Source organism: Schistocerca nitens, chromosome 3 (assembly GCF_023898315.1).
Source record: "Schistocerca nitens isolate TAMUIC-IGC-003100 chromosome 3, iqSchNite1.1, whole genome shotgun sequence".
NCBI lineage: Eukaryota > Metazoa > Arthropoda > Insecta > Orthoptera > Acrididae > Schistocerca > Schistocerca nitens.
Window position 1 is genome coordinate 718,564,119 of NC_064616.1, and position 20,930 is coordinate 718,585,048.

General features: G+C 43.2%; 1 protein-coding gene across 1 annotated transcript in view; it reads right to left on the bottom strand.

The window, feature by feature from the left end:
- LOC126249735 (glutamate receptor ionotropic, kainate 2) overlaps positions 1-13,812 on the bottom strand; it is a 222,570-nt gene extending 208,758 nt beyond the window's left edge. The window contains exons 1-2 of the mRNA XM_049951412.1: positions 13,635-13,812; positions 5,893-5,998 (exon numbers count right to left, since the gene is read on the bottom strand). Coding sequence (XP_049807369.1) covers positions 5,893-5,956 — 64 coding nt within the window. The 5' untranslated portion in view covers positions 5,957-5,998; positions 13,635-13,812. The remainder of the gene's footprint in view (positions 1-5,892; positions 5,999-13,634) is intronic.
- Between the last annotated feature and the right edge of the window lie 7,118 nt (positions 13,813-20,930).

The window sequence follows — 20,930 nt, forward strand, 5'->3', positions numbered from 1 at the left end:
TGAAATAGGGGCTAATCCGACCAGGCCACGGTTTTCCAGTCGTCTAGGGTCCAACCGATAAGGCCAAGAGCCCAGTAGAGGCGCTGAAGACGATGTCGCCTTGTTCTCAAAGGCACTTACGTCGGTCGTGTACTGCCATAGCTCATTAACGCCAAATTTCGCCGCACTGTCCTGATGGCTACGTTCGTCGTACGTCCGACATTGATTTCTGCGGTTATTTCACACAGAGCTGCTCGTCTGTTAGCACTGACAACTCTACGCAAACGCCGTTGCTCTCGGTCGTTAAGTTAAGGCCGTCGGCCGCTACGTTGTCCGCGGTGAGAGGTAGTGCCAGAAAATTGGTATTCTCGGCACACTCGCGACACTGTGGATCTCAGAATATTAAATTCCCTAGCGATTTCCGAAACGGAATGTCCCATGTGTCTAGCTCCATCTACCATTTCACCTTCAGAGTTTGTAAATTCCTGTCGTGCTGTCATAATAACATCGGAAACCTTTTCATATGAATCACTTGGGTACAAATGACAGCTCCGCCAATGCATTGCCCTTTTATAACTTGTGTACGCGATAATACCGTCTTCCGTATATGTGCATATAGCTATGGCATGACTTTCATCACCTCAGTGTAATCAAAGTGAATGTGTACCGCAGTCAAATTTTTTTTGTGCTTTTAATATAACCTACCTTGCACGTACTGAATGTTGGCTAAGTATAAACTGGGTGTCGCAGTAATAACCATCATGCAGTGCCTCGCATTTGTGTAGAAAGTAACATGAATAAGAAAGTTGATGGTAACAGCAACAACGAAATTGATCCATGCTGTACACATGTAAGAATGGACAAAACAAACAAAAACCTTAGCAAACTTTTTCAACATGCCAAATAATCTTAACTTTAAATGACTGAAGGAGACAGTATTAAAAAGCTGAAAACCTAATGTACACTGTTTAAATGCCAACATGTCACGTACGGAACAAATATCCTCTATAACTGTCATTTGAAAATGAATACACAAAATTCTGGTGTTATACCTATAATTTAAAAGATACCATACTCGTACAACATGCAGGTTGAAGAAACTGGTCGTATCAGCAAAAAGCACATTAATAATTAACTTGCAATTGTATGAAAGGCAGCGAAAAAAGCTTTTATGCAATGGCACAAAATTGAGAGCGATTCTACACCATTAAGAAACGAACCAGATAACAGTACCTAATGGAACCTAAAGTTAAAAAGCATTAACAAAATAAGGCGAAGAACATACACTGGTTGACAAAATCGTAGTCAATTATAAAATACAAAATGGCCATCGCTAAATCACGAAACGTATCGACAATGAAATAAATAGCTTCTACGTCCATCCGGACAGGCTTCACGATCCCCATTCAATGTCAAAACTTAACTGACCTCTGCACGCACTCTTGCAGGCATTAAAGAAATACACCCATGTTCCGAAAAAACAGAGCACCTTGAGCGACTATAGATAACACGTTCATAGTCGCAGGACATGTACATTAGTATGTTCTGCAGAAATGATTAGCATTTCAGTCACCTCGGTACAGCATGTGTACTGTTGCCTAGTAGGCGCAGCGTCCGCTATGGGCCCTGATAACTTATTCCATGCGTGATAGTATAGAAGCGTATAAGAAGCGAATAGTGTCCTGTGGTATAGCCATCCATGCTGCATTCACCTGGTTCCAAAGTTCACCTGTGGTGGTTGGCATTGTGTCACAGTGCTCCACCTGTCGTTTCACCATTCCCCACTCGTTTCCGACTGGCAACACGTCTAGTGATCTGGCGGGCCATGAAAAAAGACTGACATTCTGTGAAACCAAGAAGGCACTTATTGGTGCAGCGGCATGTGGTCGTGCATTGCCTAGCTGAAAAATGGAGTGGTTCAAAATGGTTCAAATGGCTCTGAGCACTATGGGACTTAACTTCGGAGGTCATCAGTCCCCTAGAACTTAGAACTACTTAAACCTAATTAACCTAAGGACATCACACACATCCATGCCCGAGGCAGGATTCGAACCTGCGACCGTAGCGGTCGCGCGGTTCCAGACTGTAGCGCCTAGAACCGCTCGGCCACTCCGGCCGGCGAAAAATGGAGTCTGGGGTGTTGTGCAGAAAGGGTATGGCTACGGATAGCAGAATGTCATTCACGTAGGTCACACTGGCCACAGCGCCCTGGACAGGCACCACCTGTGATTTGTGGTTGTACCCAATAGCACCCCACACCACAAGGTCTTGAGTGGCCATGTATGTCTTGTCTGAATGCAGTCACTGTGATGCCACTCCCCCTGTCCGCGGCGAACCAAAATGTGTCCACCATTATCAAACAAACAGAACCTGAATTCGTCCGAAAACGCTACCGAGCTAGGTGGCGCAGTGGTTAGCACACTGGTCTCTCATTCGTGAGGAAAACGGTTCCGGCCATCCCAATTTAGTTTTTCCGTGATTTCCCTAAATCACTTTAGGCAAATGCCGTGATGGTTCCTTTGAAAGGGCACGGCCAATTTCCTTCGCCATCTTTCCCTAATCCGAGCTTGTGCTCCGTATCTAATGATCTCCTTGTCGACGGGACGTTAAACACAAATCTCCTCCTCCGAAAACACTATCTGGTGCCATTTCTGTTCCCAGTGACGACGTTCCGTACACCATTGCCTTCTAGCATTTTTCTATACATTCGTCAAAAGTAAGCGGAATAGTGAACGGTACGCACGTAACCCATGCTGTAATAAATGACGACGGGCTGTCAACCCTGAGAGTGTACGATGAGTTCCACTGTTGCGCCTTAGCCAAGGGGACGGAGATGTATCCTGCAGTGCCATTTCGATGAGCTGTCGATCTTCTCGGGGAGTGGCCTGGGTCGTACGACGTGTCCATCTCGTCGTCTGCTACGGCCTTGAACCATTCTGCACACACCCGTTACACTGCCGAAACACTTCGTCCCACACAAGCAGCAATTTCTCATATGGATGCAACACATTCTCTCATGCCAATAATGTGCCCTCCTTCAGACTCACTGGTTTGACGGTAGGGTTCGCGCACACGCCTGCGAGGCATCTGTACGTCTGCTCAAGTAACACTGATCCACTACCTTCTGTCTGTAGTGACAACGAGCGCCGCAGGCACATTTTACGGGTATGTAGTGTTACCCCGCGATATCGATGTTCACTTTAAGCCCGCCAACCGACGTGATTCAAATGCTAATAATTTCTGCAGAACTTACTAATGTACGTGTTCTATGAATATGAACGTCCTGTCTCTAGCCGTTCAACATGTCTGTTTTTTGAACATGAGTGTAAATAGATAAAGAAAAATCGTTTTCTCAATTCCTGATAATGTCAGGCTTTTCTAATATTCTCTCATCTTCAGAAGTTTGGTATAGTCGCTAATCATAGGTAAGCCGACATCAAATAAGGACGATCGTGTCCTATGAAGAATCGGCAAATAATACATATATAAAACAGGATATTAAAAACATACGTACAGAAATTGAACAACAAGAAAGTATAACAGGTTTGTTAAAACAAATTTCAAATAAGAAATGAAACTTCCTGGCAGATTAAAACTGTGTGCCCGACCGAGACTCGAACTCGGGACCTTTGCCTTTCGCGGGCAAGTGCTCTACCAACTGAGCTATTCTGAAAATTTCAAATAGCTAACAATGGCAACCACAATGTACCTTCATTACGGACTCAGTAGAGTCATATCACAAAAGAATACAAAATATATAAGATGAGTAGCAAGCTACATACTTTCAAATTGAAAATCTCGCATAATATACGAGACGAATGTCAACGAACACCTTGAGGACATGACGAGAATATATCACGCCTGTATACAAAGTAGGAGTGTTACAGTTGTTAGAACCTTAATAAAAGTATGGAACAGTGGGAGCCTTATAAAACGATATAAAATTTTTAACATGAGTATGTAAATAGATAATTAAACTTTGGATCCAGTGTTAAACAAACAAACAAGTATAAAAATATCATTATACGTAAAGCGAGCTACGCAAAGCGAAGTAAAACGTTTTATTTTATTATGAGCCGATGGTGGTGCCATGGGCCAATGGAGAAGCGGCGATTCGTTGAAGTTTTCAGTATTTTGGAGAGGAGGCCGGCCTCCGGATGCGAGTTTGCAGAAAACCCAAGTAATTAAGCTGCCCTCGGGGTACGATGCCAGGGAGTGGAGACCGCCGACCCGTGGGCGTGCGAGAGGCTTCAGCACCAGTTTACATGTTCACTTCGTGTGGAACTCTTGCCTCCAGCTCATTTATTTATTTGTTTATTTACACGTCAAGTTCCGTAGGACCAAACTGAGGAGCCAATCTCCTAGGTCATGGAACGTGTGAGTACGTGAAATTACAACATAAAAGTAATAACAGGTAAAAATAAAATGTTTATGAACCCGAAAAAGTCAAGGCATAAGTTTAAGTAAACGCATTAACAATATAACAAGATTCAGCTTAATGTTCAAGGAACTCCTCGACAGAATGGATGAAATGACCCATGAGGAAACTCTTCAGTTTCGATTTGAAAGCGCGTGGATTAGTGCCAAGATTTTTTAATTCTAGTGGTAGCTTATTGAAAATGGATGCAGCAGTATACTGCATATCCTTCTGCACAAGAGTTAAAGAAGTCCGATCCAAATGCAGGTTTGATTTCTGCCGAGTATTAACTGAGTGAAAGCTGCTTATTCTTGGGAATAAGCTAATATTGGTAACAAGAAATAACAGTAAGGAATATATATATTGAGAGTCCAATGTCAAAATACACAGACTCGTGAACAGTGGTCGACAAGCGGTTCGTGAACTTACACCACTTATTGCCCGAACCGCTAACCAAAGCCTAGAATATGGAAGCTTAGTAGGCATTTTAGCTAGCTGGAGTATGGCAGTTACACACTGTACTTAATGGTAGCTCGTGACTTTGACAAGAAATAACAGTTAAAAAGTAAAAAAAAAAAGAAGCCGTCTTACAGTAAAAGTTAGTGGTACATACTAAATTGAGGCAATGAAATGACCGGAAAGAGTTATTAAAGTGTGTGTGCAAGCCAGCTCCTAATGTGTAATTCAATACAACAAGAGTTCGACATGAAAGAGGACACTTTAAATTACTTAACGGGGAAGCTGTACAGTCAGAAAACAATTTACTCTTCAGTGAGAGCTGATTAGCAAATCCTTAGAGTTAAGGCGGAAACGTTTATAAATTTTAAATTCTTCTTGAAGATTAATTTTGTACTTTTTATCCACTACATGCAAAATTTTCGCATTGAGTAAAGTCGATACGGGAGTATGAGTTTTTCAATTTAGAGATGTTCTGCGAAAGCTGGCTTATAAGAACTCCCGCCATCTTTGTTGAGTAAGTGCTCACGAAAACGGGTCTTGAAAGCCGTCCCTGTCTGTCCTATGTAAAAACTAGGACATCTGTTGCATTAAATTTTATACATCCAACATTTGAAATATTTGTCGATTGTAACCCTCTCATTATGTATGAAAAACAGCTTACATCTCCATCTACATTAGTCTGAAATTTACTATTAAGTTCTTACCCCTTGTGATATATATATATATATATATATATATATATATATATATATATATATATATATATATATATACCATATTATAACATGCCACTGGAAGTAAGACTGGGAAAGGGGAGGGCGCTGGGTGTCGGAACCCGTATTCAGTTCTGCATTTGCAATCTCTGTTGAAACCACGCTACGGCATCCACTTGCTCATTTACATTTAATCAGTGATGTAATTTTTGGTCAGCAGTTTTCACTGTCACATTGTTATCCACAACGCGATACAAGCGCGGCAGTCTATCGTGAAACACTAGGCAAGCTTTAGAATGAAAGAAGAGTGGAGTAGCAGCTTACCGATGCGGATGACTTCCGGCAGCGCGCTCGCCAACGGCAGCAGCGCAAGGAGCGCCACCAGCATGGCGCCGCGCTGCTGCCACCCTCCCTACGCCTCCAGCACCGCCTGCAACACACACAGAGACAGGGGATAGAAGCAAATTAAAGCGGCCTTGGGGTAGCGCGGGGTGAGTCAAGTTTCTCTCTCCCTCTAGGTACTTACAACCACAGAGATGCTGGTCGCTTCACGCAACTCGGATTGTACGATACACGGGAAGCGAAATATAGAGTTATCTGATTTGCCTAAAAATAATAAGTTTTATGTTGATGAACCAAAGCTACATCTGTTGTTGTCGTTAGTTTCTCAGTAAAACTTCTAACTTTCGTGCAAAAAAATAAAAACCACCGTTTTGGGATTCACGCGTGTTCTCCTCTGCTGTGTCTTTCTGATTCGACTTTGAGGAAACTATTCAGTAAAAAAAAAAAAAAAAAAAAAAAACGCACCATATAGCCTCACGTCACAACCTGATAAGGAACCTGTTTTCTTTTCGTTATTGCCGACACTTATTCTGATGAAACTTCCTGGCAGATTAAAACTGTGTGCCGGACCGAGACTCGAGCTCGGGACCTTTGCCTTTCGCGGGCAAGTGCTCTATCAACTGAGCTACTCACGCCCCGTCCTCACAGCTTTACTTATTGTGATGCTTCAAAGCAGCGCACAATACCAAACATATTTTGAAAAGTTTGCAGTGAAAAATGTAGCCACTGGCCACTTTACATTTGGTGCGTTTTACGCAATACATTTCTGCGTAGGAAATATAGCTGACGTATAGAAATGGTTTTTAGCGGTGGAAGGAAAGTCATACCCCTCTGAGATTGACGGCCACGAGGTTGGAACCTACGAGCCATACGTGCGGCTGTTGCCGTCTGCTATGCGAAATGCAGAGCTGCTTCGTGTTTCTCTTTTTAGTATGCTGCGGATAGAAACCGAAGATTGAAATGAAAGAAAAACCTAATGAAATGAAAAGACACCGGGAGTCATCAGCTCATGACATTGACTGTAGGTTTTTAAGGTTCCGTTCCTCCAGTCAGTAAAAATGGAACTCTGATACGTAGGATCAATTTGTTGTCTGTCTGTCTATCTGACTGTTAAGAATCCTTTTTACAAGAACTGCTAGAGGTATCAAGTAGAAATTTATGTCGCATGCTAAGGTCTACGGCCACTTGTCGATGTAAAAAATTTATGTTTCTGCGTCTATGTTATCAAAAGATACGGCCATTTATGTCACATATGTTGATACTCGCAAACTAAAGTCTCAACACCCGTAGGATACTTGTCGTTTCACAGTATAAGTACAGGAAAATCACAGGAAATTGTTAATTTGTAATAATATCACACGAAAAAGATATTTTTGTCACTACTCGGAACTGGTAGACTCATTAAACTGAAACTTATGTGACATACTAAGATCTATGGCCCCTTGGCGATGCAAAAAATTTAAATTTAACATCAATGCTGTCAAAAGACAGCACATCACAGTACGTCACATATTCTGATAATCGCAAACACACTCATCAAAACCTACAGGGGACTCCCTGAAAGTAGGCATAAATGACTCTGAGCAGTATGGGACTTAACTTCTGAGGTCATCAGTCCCCTAGAACTTAGAACTACTTTAACCTAACTAACCTAAGGACATCACACACATCCATGCCCGAGGCAGGATTCTAACCTGCGACCGTAGCGGTCGCGCGGTTCCAGACTGAAGCACCTAGAACTGCTTGGCCACACCAGCCGGCGAAAGTAGGCAAGAAGCTTGGTTTCACAGTACAAGTAAATGAAAAAAAAAATCCGAAAAGTCTTAATTTATAGTAAATTACACAAAAACTATTTTTTTTCTGCTAGTTGTTATCTGACTGTCCGTCTGTGAAGACCACTATCTCTATGTCACGTACTAAAGTCTACAGTCCCTTGGAGTTGTCAAAATATGTAAGCTTCTACGTGAATGCAATGAAAAGATACGGCCATTTACGTTACATGTTCTGACAGGTGCACTAGGCGCCGCAGGTACCCAGTTACCCATCATGCCGCGGGGGGGGGGGGGGGGTATGAGTAGATACCCTCCCGTTCTTCACCACGGCAAAGGCTCCTCTACTTACTTCTCGCACACACATTGGTATTGCGTTACACAGGGCGCCGTACCGTCGTAGTCGTCAACTTGACACTTCCGATTATGCCTGAAACAATCGATTGTTCCGATACTTTCGATACCACTGTCAATAACAGAACACCTTCCATTATAGAAAAGTTTTCCGTTGCCTGCTTCATAAGGGTTCATTCGCACTGGACGCCACGGAACAGAACGTCAAAATGGTCCATAATACATTTAAAATTGCGGTATCCACTCAAACAACCAAAATAACGGAACGGAGCAGGACTTCAGCGTCAAGGATTCTCGGAATGAAAGTTTTGCCATCGTCGTCGGAGGCGGGAGGAGAGCCGCGCTGTCTGCTAACATCGAAAGTTACCCCATTATCGCCGCTCTCATTCACGTCATAGTAGTGGATTTTAAGCGTTTTTTACTTTCTTTATATTAATTTAATTGTTTGCCTTTTTTTAGTGAAACTTGGCCAAGATTCCATGAGGACTTCCAATGGGTGTTCTTCCACAAAAGAGACACAATACGTAAACGCGGAAAAGATTTACATTGTACAATCCCACGACAAAGGAAAACCTACAATTTGCATAAATAAGAACATAAACTGATGAAACGACTTTCATCAAAAAATCTTTTTCACAACGAAAATGAATAAGAAGAAGAGTTATTTTGACGTTATTTGGTATTTAGAAGGAAAAAAAGAAAACATAATTAATGTTCCGGTGTAACAGCAAGCGCCGGCACGACGGTCAAGAACGGAAGAGCAGAGCGGGCTGTGAGACGACGACAGCCAATAGTACGCTGACAGACCCCTCTCTAGGATGACACCGAGACAGGAGCGGCATCTAGGCCAAGAGAATATACGCGCCGCTCCACCGCAGCCGAGTTGAAGTCGAGCCGTCCTATGAACGCTACAGAAGTGACTTATGAACTGTATGTTTTGCCTGTATTGGAACTGTATATACTTCAGTATATTGATTGCATGATTACTTGCATGTCGCCATTTGCTTGCGACACAACTTTGTGAATATGCAAAGTTAAGTATTGTCATTTATCTTACTGTAATAAACTCTATTAATATGATTTGCTTGAATTGTTGTCTAGCGATCCGAGAAAGCAGGTTTCTTAGGCACCCTTAATAGACGACTGTGTTGAACACAACAATTAACAAAATAAAAAGGCGCTAAGTATTTCATTCTAAAAATTGTTAAATATGTTTCTACGTACATACAGCGTTAACTCATAAGTACGAGGGTTGGAGCTTTAATAGTGACAACTATTTATTTACGGCTCCTACAAAACAGATACGTGTTTCAAAGTTTTACTGACCTTCAAAGTAGTCACCAGCATTGTGTATAACCCGTTGCCAGCGATGTTGAAGTCGTAGGATACGCTTAGCAGTGTCAGTTGTGTTGACAGTTCGAGTGGCGCGGCCTATTGCCCGACGAATTTGTAGCAGATCTGAAGCGAATACCGTGAAGGATTTCCTTCAGTTTAGAAATCGAGTGGAACTCACGAGGGCTTAAGTCAGGGGAGTGCAGTAGGTGGTATAGCACTTAGCAGCCCCATCAGTCAAACAAATCAGTAACAGTTTGCACTGTGCGTGCTTGAGCATTGTCCTGCAAAATGATGGTCAGGTCCTGCAGAAAGTGTCATCACTTCTGTCTCTAAGCTGGTCGTAGGTTTTATTCCAAAAATGAACAGCATAGAGACAGAAGTGATGGCGTACGTGGAGACAGTGTTTGCGCGGCAGTTGCCCACATAGTGTACTGAGGTGGAATAAGGGGAACCAGCCCGCATTCGCCGAGGAAGATGGAAAACCACCTTAAAAACAATCCACAGGCTGGCCGGCACACCATCTCGACACTAATGTGCCGGGCGGATTCGTGCTGGGGAGCAGCGGGTTCAACTGCGCGGTTAGCCACACCTTTCGTTACTATTAACAATAACAATTTCCACGCCTTCCATCCCACTGTAGTGTGCCCCAAGGCTCCGCCCTCTCTCCTCTCCTTTATCTCTTCTACAGTGCCAATATGCCCAAACCACACCCACCAGGCGCTCCTTCAATACACTGATGAAAATGCTTTTATCACCCTCTACCCTACACTCCTTAAGTTCCAACGATCCCTCCGAAACCACCTCGATTTCAACCAATGGTTCCACAAGATCAACTCCTCCAAAACCTAGGCAATAATTAAGGGACGAACAATTGCAGTTTCCCCCCTCTGTGATTTGTACTTCACCATTTACAACCGTCCTGTCCTGTTAAATAATGTGCTAAAATACCTTGGAATAACCCCTGACCGGCAACTAACATACAAACCTCTGATACTAACCATCAAACAGAAAGCCCACAGTAAATTTTAACTACTACCTGGTTGAACTTGAGAATTACACGCCTCCACTATTGTCTACACCTACAAAATCTTGCTCCGATCTCCCTTCCCCCCTCTCCTTCCCTACCATATGCAAATTTCGTATGAACATCTTCTCCTACTAAGTTTAATCAGTCTCTCTAAATCCTTGAACGTCATGCATTCCACAGTGCTTTCCGCATCCGTTTACCTTCCCCCACGTAGATCATCTAGCACCCAATCATATTCCCATCCCTCCTCGCCCACATCGAACACTTCGTGTAGCCTATGTTATCTGAAAACTAGATTCCAATAACATCATCGTTTCTCCTCTGATCACGAATCTCGGTATGCTGCCACGCCTTTAGTAAGACATCCAATCATATGTACTGCTACAAAAACTCCTTAACGTATCCCAACGCTACTTCCACAAACTCTTTCTACCTAACAATAAAAATCAATCCCAATATTTATTCATCCTACCAACTATAACCCGTCCCCACCTATGCTGCTCCTCATCAGGGCTCGCCCCCCCCCCCGCTCCCCCATCCCTCTCCATTTCTCCCCATACACTCTTCCCTCCCTCTTCCTATCTGCTCTTCTCTTGATAGAGCAGCTCTGCCCACCTGTCACACTCCTCCTCACTTTATATCTTTCCACTGTCCACTCCAGCACCCAATTTTATCTCCATAGTTACTACCAGTGCACCCCTATGTCTTTGACCCACGCATTCCAACCTTAGAGAACACCCCATTTAACCCAGTACAGATCTTTCAGTTTTTGGTGATGGTGCGGTGCTCCATTTTAATGAACATCTCCATCCTTTTCAACGTGTTTTAAATATCTATTTTATCTTTACCTTTGTCTTTTTTATTTTAATGTTAAAAATATGAATAAGAACAACAATGCAATTGAGTAGGAGGAAACATTCATCTTCTTATAGATTTTCAAAAGTTCTCGAATTTGCATACTTTATTCTTGTTTGGTGTGTCTGTTTATATTGTTAAAGCTTTTGTCCGAAGTGTGGGGTGTTGTACGCTGACAGCCCATATCGAGCCTACAGGGAGCGAGGGGGAAGAAATGACTAACTCAGACTCCGTCCGAACATCTATCCAAGTGCTAGACAATCCCGACAGCTCTACACTTCGGTGATCTGACGGGAGCCGGTGTTACCACTGGGACAAGACCGCTGGCAGATGATAGCACTAAAGGAAAGAAAAAGAAGCCGGAACTGGTCGCAGGTTGTAAGTTTAAATTCCCCATAGATATTCACTTAATCGTGTAATCATACAGTAATGGGCCTTTCTCCCTATTTATGCGAAGACGTGACATTTATTTACTTTCAGGGTCAACTGCCAATGACTGTACTAAGCTTTGACCCTTTGAAGGTCTTCCCACGTTTTGAGAACTTCCGTACGTCAGCCTGACACTTCATGGGACTGATACAAAGCCAGAGGTCTACGACTCAAAACGGGGTCAATAATAGGATTTATAGCTTCATTTCAGTTCAGTATGTTGCTATTGCAAGGTTTACGTATACGCACTGAGTGATAATAAATCATGGGAAGGACCTGTGACACTAGTCGGTCCTTGGCTGAAGAAGTCTTTGCGGTGCATGTATCTGCGCACATTCGTGGTAGAAATGAGTTCTATATCTACATCTACATATACACTCTATGAACGACTATGAAGTGCCTGATGGAGGGTACGTCCCGATGACAGAGTTATTACGGGTTTCACGTTCCATTCACGTATGGAGCATGGGAAGAATGATTATTTAACTGCCGCTGCGCGTGTTGTGATTAATCTTGTCCTTAGGATCTCTATGGCAGCGATATGTAAGAGATTGTTGTATATTCCTAGAGTCGTCATTTAAAGTCCGTTTTTGGAACTTAGTTAGTACACGTTCTCGAGTTAGACGGAAACTATCTTCAAGGGATTTCCAGTTCAATTGCTTCATCATCTCTGTGACACTCTCCTGCGTGTCAACAGATCTGTGACCATTCGTGCCGCCCTCTTCCTTATACGTTCAAACTCCCCTGCTAGCTCCATCATGTACGAGTCACACGCACTTGAGAAATTTACGTAGTTTGTGGTCTTGTGGCTAGCATTACTGCCTCTGGATCACGGGGTCCCGGGTTCGATTCCCAGCCGGATTGGAGATTTTCTCTGCCCGGGGATTGGGTGTTTGTGTTGTCCTCATCATTTCATCATCATTCTTGACAGTGACTACATTGGATTGTGAAAACAATTCGACTGTGTCAAAATTGGTACTCTGTACGGGCGCTGATAGCTGCGCAGTTGAGCGCCCTACAAACCAAACACCATCATCATCAACACATGAGAAATATTTTAAGACTGGTCACACGTGGGATTTGTAAGCAGTCTGTTTGTCCACTCATTGCATTTCCTTAATATTCAACCAATAAACCGAAGTCTGTTACCTGCTATACCTACGACAGAGAATATGTATTCGTTACATTTCATGCCCTTAGTTAGTGTTACACCTAGGTATTTGTATGAGTTTACGGATTCCAACTCTGGACTTACTGATATTGTCTTTATAGGATACTAGGTTTTTTCGATTTATAAAGTGCACCATTTCCATACACCGAAACTGGTGATGATTTGACGAGGAGTAGCCCTTTTTTCGCCTTGTATAGTTCTGCAGAGGGGACGTGACTTCAGCTCGCTAAATAGTTTTAGTGGTCCTGTGTTTGAAAACATTGTCTGTGCGTTACTAAAGATCTATTATTTACAAATTGTTGATGTCGGGAAATGCGATTTTCTGTGTAATCTTAGATATACTGTGTCCTATGCGCATTTGCACCGATCTTCATCCCACGTTCAATGTCGGCTAAATCATGACGTAGTGTCATATTCACTACAGACGCGACTGCAGCAGACTGCTCGCATATCGTGTCCACAATTGCGCTACACACAACATGTATCCGCAATAGTCTCGCGTCATACTCTTCACATCTTCGAATGGGACAATCACTTTCGTTACATCAGCAGCCATTTAAAATGAAAGCGAAAGTGAATGTTGACGCATCTGTAAACAGCTGCTGAGGTGGTGATTTCAGTATTGCTTCAAAAACTGAAATAAACATATAAACAGAACTAATAATTATCGATTCATTAACAGTCAAGCTCAATGACGATATCGATGTCGGCGTGGACACTTATTTCCTAGTGGCCGTGCATTGCTTTTAATTCGTAGAGATACTTCTGTTTTTCTGCATCTTACCTGCAAGACGTGGGGGGCCGTCGTCGTTTGGGATATAGGCTTCCGTAGTAACTTTCTGTTGACAGCCGCCGATGTCTGCTCCTCTGAAGTGTTTCAAGCAGCAGTCACACGTGTTTTGCTGAAATGCGAAGACTGCATCTGTAGCCTGTTATCTGCAACTCTCTCGTTAGTAGCTGAGGGCCTGAAAATGACCAACAAGAAACAAACTTTAATCCGTATAATTAGTAGCATGGCGCAGGAAAACACAATCGCTATAAGAAACGTACACAAAATAAAATGAAAATATAAAACTGCAACTGCAATTTCATTTGTTGCTGATATCAGTCAGTCTCGTAAATTCTCGATTCAGATGATATCCCTGCTACTGGAAGTGCAGCCAAAACTCTCCTGAGAGAGAATCTGCTTTGAGAATAAATGATGAAGTTGTATTTCGGTGTATTATCTGTTCCTTATGAATCCATCTGTGACTCAATAATTGATCATAGGACGGAATAGAAAACACCAGGTGTAGTGTAACTCATAAGAAAAAGAAAAAATAGCGGTTGGTTAACTGTGGATTTGGGAGGAAAGGGGACGAAATTCCGACATTGCCTTAAACTATTTAGGGAAACAGAGAGAAAAATATCTAGATGGTTGGACGGGGATTTGAACCCTACTACTTCCGAATGTGAGTCTGGAGTCCGAACACTACTCCACCCTCCACCGCACTCGGTTTCAACGGAATTAACGTTTCTAAATAAAAAAAAACTAGATTTGCTTTCGAATGCACACATTTAAACACACATAAAAGCTCACAAACATGCACTCATTCCGTGTTTCGCATAGGGAAACGATTCTATCAACCACGGTTACCTGACAATGTTGACAAATACCTGTGAATCACTAGTAAGCATTAGTCGGTGTGCGGGAAAAACACGTAAGTTAAACAAAACAAATACTTTATTCATGAATAATAGAACTTAATTTTGAATCACCGATAACGCATACATTTCGAAACTACCTCATTAGCGAATGAAAACTGGTGAGAGCGTGGTTTCGAGCGCACTTCTATCATTTGTGACGCGCACGTCATGCGTAACTTTTAAGAATAATTCGCTCTAGATCAGATCCGTACAACAAATAAAATCGTACCAACAATTGATACACCACATCAATGGGAGTCAGCAAACAGGGCAGAATACTTCAACTTCATGAAAACTCGAACTGCAAGAAGGTTATTACTGAGCTGTTCAAACAATTATGTTCAACTGCTATTTCTCTTTGAATAATTGCTAGTTTTTGAAACAATCGAATCAGCCTCCTAACATATTTTCCAATCTTCACTCTATATTGTCTTACGGAAAACTTTTCTGCGCTAACTCATCACTTAGAAAAAAGTATTGATCGTACAAAAGGGAACAGTAAGGATAATATGAGGTGTTCACTTCAGTCATCTTGTACCTCTTCAACGAATTAGGCATTTTAACTGCACTTTCCCAGTATATATATTCGCTAATAAAATTCGCCATAAATAATCCATCACAATTTCAGAAGTATAATGATGCCCATAACAACAAATCAATAAGAAAAATGATCTTTATTGCACAATATTAAAGCTATTGGTGAGTCATAAAGGAGTTCAGTATGCAGCAGCAAAAATTTCTGATCAATTGCCAAACAACAAAAACTGTCGCTCAGGTAACAGAGCAAGTTTTAACACAACAATAAAATCATTTCTTTTCGAAACTCCTTTTATTCCATAAACGAATTTATGTTTAAAAACTAGTAGCCTTTAAAAAAAAAATGAAACAGAAAAATCATTAAACTGTAGTTGCATGAGTAGGACTGAAAATTGGCATGTTCATTAATGTTACAATTATGTTAAAACTAATCATGCATGTAAGTCCTATAAACTGACTCGGTCTTCAAAACATAGATTTAAAAAATCGTTAAAGTGATCTATGGAACACGTCACTAACTAACTTTTGTTTCATTACATTTTGTCATTTAAATTCTTAGGCTACGATTGTCGCTGGACGCTGTAATTAAGAACAAAAGTAATACAAAAATTAGATGTATTGTGTGTACATTAACTATCAACAAAAATGGTTCAAATGGCTATGAGCACTATGGGACTTAACATCTGAGGTCATCAGTACCCTAGAACTTAGAACTACTTAAACCTAACTAACCTAAGGACAACACACACATCTATGCCCGAGGCAGGATTCGAACCACACTGAAGCACCTAGAACCGCTCGGCCACTCCGGCCGGCAACTATCAACAAAATTAAAACCTCTCCCACCAAATGTAAAGATTCTAAACAAAGTTCACTGAATGGCTACATTTTTGGGAGGGTAGGAAACAATGCGTAGTAAACGTATTTTTTATTCTTATAGAAATAGGCCTTTGTTTTTTGTGATTAAGCAGAAGTTTCGTGTGGTCCATTGCTCTTTTATTAATACTCAGTCTTTTCTTCTTTTTTTAGACGGTAACGTAAACGTAAATTTTTTTATCCACCGACAACACTTTTCGCTAGCAGTGGCCTGTTTTAATGATGAGGTGATTACGGAAAAACAAAAGAGCATGCTGAGATGGTGCCCCTTGAGCTCCTTTTCAATTCTGTTGCTTTCACATAAAGCATATGGTAGCCACATCTTGAGGAGGCAACTTCAACGCTATTCGTACAAGGTTATTGTCGTGCTTTCTCAAATAGTACTCCGCCCGTAAACAGCACTAAAGCTATCATGCGCTCATGCTACTTACTCTGCTACCCTATTACAATAAAAAAATACAGAAATTTATTTCTTTTGTTACTTAACACATCACGTTACTTAACACACATACTGCAATTTTTTTCAAATATAAGAAATTAAAAGCTAATTTACAAACACAACGTTTCAATAATAGCTAACAAAAGGTTAGCTAACAAAGGTAACAACTAAGAACAGCCCTACAAACATGTGCTTAATTTCAATGTTACACACACTGACATAAAGATACAAGAATTACGATACTGAACATTTTATATTCAAGCTTCGACGATAGTGAAGAGCGTTGAATTGGTCCTGATTTTACTTCTGTAGTACCTTGCTTTTTGTATGAGAAATATAGCAGAAATATCACTGATTCGCGTTAGACTCCTTACTGACAATACGTTAGGCCACCCAGAAATTGGATTCTGTTCATGACTCCTGGTAGCAATGTATGCAGGTGCCATTATCAGAAAGCAAGTCACTTCTTGCGATTACATCGCGAAATGGCAATAGTTAATAAATCGGAAAAAGAATAAATAGAAAGCCTATTTCCATTTCCTATAATACAGGATACAATACGTTTCTTTGTTTCCTTATGCGGTGGTTCAAGTGGTTCAAATGGCTCTGAGCACTATGGGACTTAACTTCTGAGGTAATCAGTCCCCAAGAACTTAGAACTACTTAAACTTAACTAACCTAAGGACATCACACACATCCATGCCCGACGCTGGATTTGAACCTGCGACCGCAGCGGTCGCACGATTCCAGACTGTAGCGCCTAGAACCGCTCGGCCACCCCGGCCGGCTATGCGGTGGTGACTGATGCACTAAAACCGGTGGCAATTAATAGTCATAATTGCGTACCTATATTCACTGAGTTCATTCTGGTGTCAGTGATGAAATACAATACAGAACAGACATTTGTTGTTCAGTTTCATATTGAAGAGCACTGAAATTTGGTTTTTTCATTATAAAAAGCAATTTTTTTTAACAAAGTGATTCACCCTAACATTGTTCTTGAGAGCAAAGTGATGTGCCTGTACTTTATCTACGTAGTTAGTTTCCGCTTAAGAAAATCTGTTGACACCAAATATGACAATAACCACATTTCCTTGTCCGTCCCCGGTAGCTGAGTGGCCAGCGCGACATAATGTCAATCTTAAGGGCCCGGGTTCGATTTCCGGCTGGGTCGGATATTTTCTCCGCTCAGGAACTGGGTGTTGTGTTGTCCTAATTATCATCATTTCATCCCCATCGACGCTCGTCTCGCCGAAGTGGCGTCAAATCGAAAGACTTGCACCCGGCGAACGGTCTATCCAACGTTTACTTGCATCAAGGTATCTTTATGGAGTAGCAAATAAACTGCATGATTAGGAATCGGCCAATTAAGACACGAAACTTTACAGCAGTATGGAAAATGAGGATAAACAGTACATGTGCCTCCTCCATCAGTTACTCTCTCCAAATAACGTACACAGTTTGATAAAAAGGTGAAACACCAAGAAAACATGGTCGGACTTCAGTGTAACTTCTTCGTACATGTACACACCACTGGTGTGTGTGTGAAAGATTAAGAGTGACAGGTGGAATGGCAAGCACAAAACATTAGTGTTGCTCGTGTTTAGTGTTGTTACCAGACCTGGTAGGGGATATAAGGGGCGAGAACAGCGTCGGATATTGCGTGATCACTGTGAAGTTCGCGGAGATGCAAGACAGCGTTACCTGCGCCTTACAGAGTTTGAAATAGACCTCTTTGTTGGTCTCCGTTCATCAGGCTGGTCGAATTGTGGAACGTGCGCATCTGTGGGGCACACCGATGTGACAGCCTGATGCTGGACTACATGGGAACGTGTTGGCAGGCCTATGCGTCGTCAAGGCTACAGTCTACCACGTCCAGTCACAACAAGGGACGACCGCCGTACGGTGCACCAAGCGCATCATAATCCCTTCACATCAGGGCGTGCCAGTCGAGAGCAGGTAACGAACTCATTACAATATTCTGTGTCATCCTGCACTATGGTCTGAGACTAGTAGCAGCCCGACTAGGGACTTACCATCCCGTGTGTAGGCTATGTAGACAAATGGGTGTGTTTGGAGTGGTGTCGTGACTGGGAAGTATTGACTGCTCATGAATGGCATCACACTGTGTTTAGCGATGAATTGCGGTTCTGCACGACATTGGATTGACCAACAACAGTGCGTATGGTGGCGATCTGAAAGAGGTCCTATTCTTCCAATATTCTGGAGAGGCACAGCGGTGTACTCCTGGCGTCATGTTGTGGATGCCATTGGATATAACTTGATGTCACAATTGGTAATGATTGAGGGAGTTCCGATGGCACCAGCTCAGACGACAGCTGCGCCCCAGTGCCAAGGACCAGATACTACAATTGTGGACCAGCTTGTCTCAGGAGAGGATACAATGGTTTTATGTCTCCTTTCGAAACTGTATCAGTACATGCATGTAGGCTAGAGGGGGTGCAACATAATACTGAAAAGTGGGCTCATATCGACAAGTTCTTTGTAACTTTGACTGGGATTGTAGTTGTGGTATCATTGATCGATAAAACTCCACTTGTGTCCCTCAGTTGGTAACGGCAACGAAAGTTGCTGTCAGAGGACGATAGCGGTAGTGCAGGACCTGGCGGACCCGATGGAGCACACCCACTGAGCCATATCTCCAGTGGCTCCATACTGTGAGCTCTCTCTCTGCCGCCGCAATATAAGATAGTCGGCGACAGCCCCACACCCTTTCCGCAGCGAGACACGGCCCAGCGCCGACCGAACCGACGCACATTCCCTAGCGGAGGGTACACAGGCCAGACGTGTTAGACATGGCTCTGAGCAAGGGCATAACAACGATACTCAACGTTGCCGTTGAAAACGACCTGCCCTCAGATGACCAACCCGTTATACTGTACATTGAAGAAACACTGCAGCACATGGATCAACGCAGGATGTTAGACTACAGGCACGCGAATTGGACGTTGTTCAAGGAAACGCTTGAAAGTTGCATCCCACCCACCCACGCGATTAACGAGACAGCTCAAATTGATGAGGTAGTTGAAACCCTCACCAGCGCCGTCCAAGACGCAATAGCCGACACCATACCGATCCGCGCACCACAACAACACAGTGCTGCCCTGCCCCAGGTGATCCTGGGCCTTATCTCACTGAGGAACCGCCTCAGGAGATATTGGCAGCGTACCAGGCGCCAGCACTTCAAACAGCACATGAACAGGCTCCAGGGAATAATCCGGGACAAAATACAAACATTTAAAACACAACAGTGGAAGCAGAAACTCGAAGGGCTGGACACCAAGCGACCTGGCCTGTGGCAGATGGCCCGACATTTCACGAGGGAGAAACTGTGCACACCCACGGTACAGGGGCCCGACGGACCGGCATATTCTGCGGAAGAAAAAGCCCTCACACTCGCAGCGTCATTCACACCGAACCTGGATCCCTCAGACCCAGCGTTCACACTTGCGACCGACCAGGAGGTCACACGCATCCTGGCCCAACCAGCGCGCAACATCATCCGACAAGCTAGCACAGCTGAAGTCAAATGGGCCATCATGCATACCACCGCTAGGGAGGCCCCTAGTCACGATGGCATTCAAAACAGTGTCCTCCAGGAGTTCACGGAGAAAAAAAAAAAATGGTTGAAATGGCTCTGAGCACTAGGGGGCGTAACTACTGAGGCCATCAGTCCCCTAGAACTTAGAACTACTTAAACCTAACTAACCTAAGGACCGTAGCGGTCGCGCGGTTCCAGACTGTAGCACCTAGAACCGCTCGGCCACACTGGCCGGCTTCACGGACAAAGCAGAAGACTACCTCACACACATCACGAATGCCATACTTAAACACCAACACTTCCCCGCCTTTTGGACGACGGCCATGGTCCTGATGTTCAGGAAGCCGGGGAAAGACTACTCCCTCCCACAAAATTATCGACCCATCAGTCTGCTGAGTGCGCTCAGCAAGATCGTTGAGAAGGTAATACTAAAACGACTCACCAGGCACTGTATCACAAACAACACCCTGAGACCGGAGCAATTCGGTTTCAGGAATCACCACTCAACAACACAACAACTCCTCCGCGTTGTTGAATACATAACACACGGATACAACACAAACAAAGCAACTGGGGCGGTGTTCCTGAACATCGAAAAGGCTTTCCATCGTCTATGGCACAACGGCCTTATACGCAAACTCAGCGACGCAGGGTTCCCCGACGGGCTCGTACGTCTCATACACTCATATCTCACGGACAGGAGTTTCAAGACCGATGTGCAGGGCAAACAATCGACACGACATGGTATCCAGGCAGGAGTACCCCGAGGAAGCATCCTATGGCCCTTACTGTTTAACCTCTACATTAACGATCTCCCAGCTACACACAACACGACGATGGCAATCTACGCGGATGACACTGCCATCCTGGCGCAAGATTGGAAGCCGTCTAACATTAACTCACGACTACGACTGCACTCAGAGCGGCAGAGCCTTGGCTGATAAAATGGCGTGTTAGAGTAAACGTCGACAAGTGCGAAG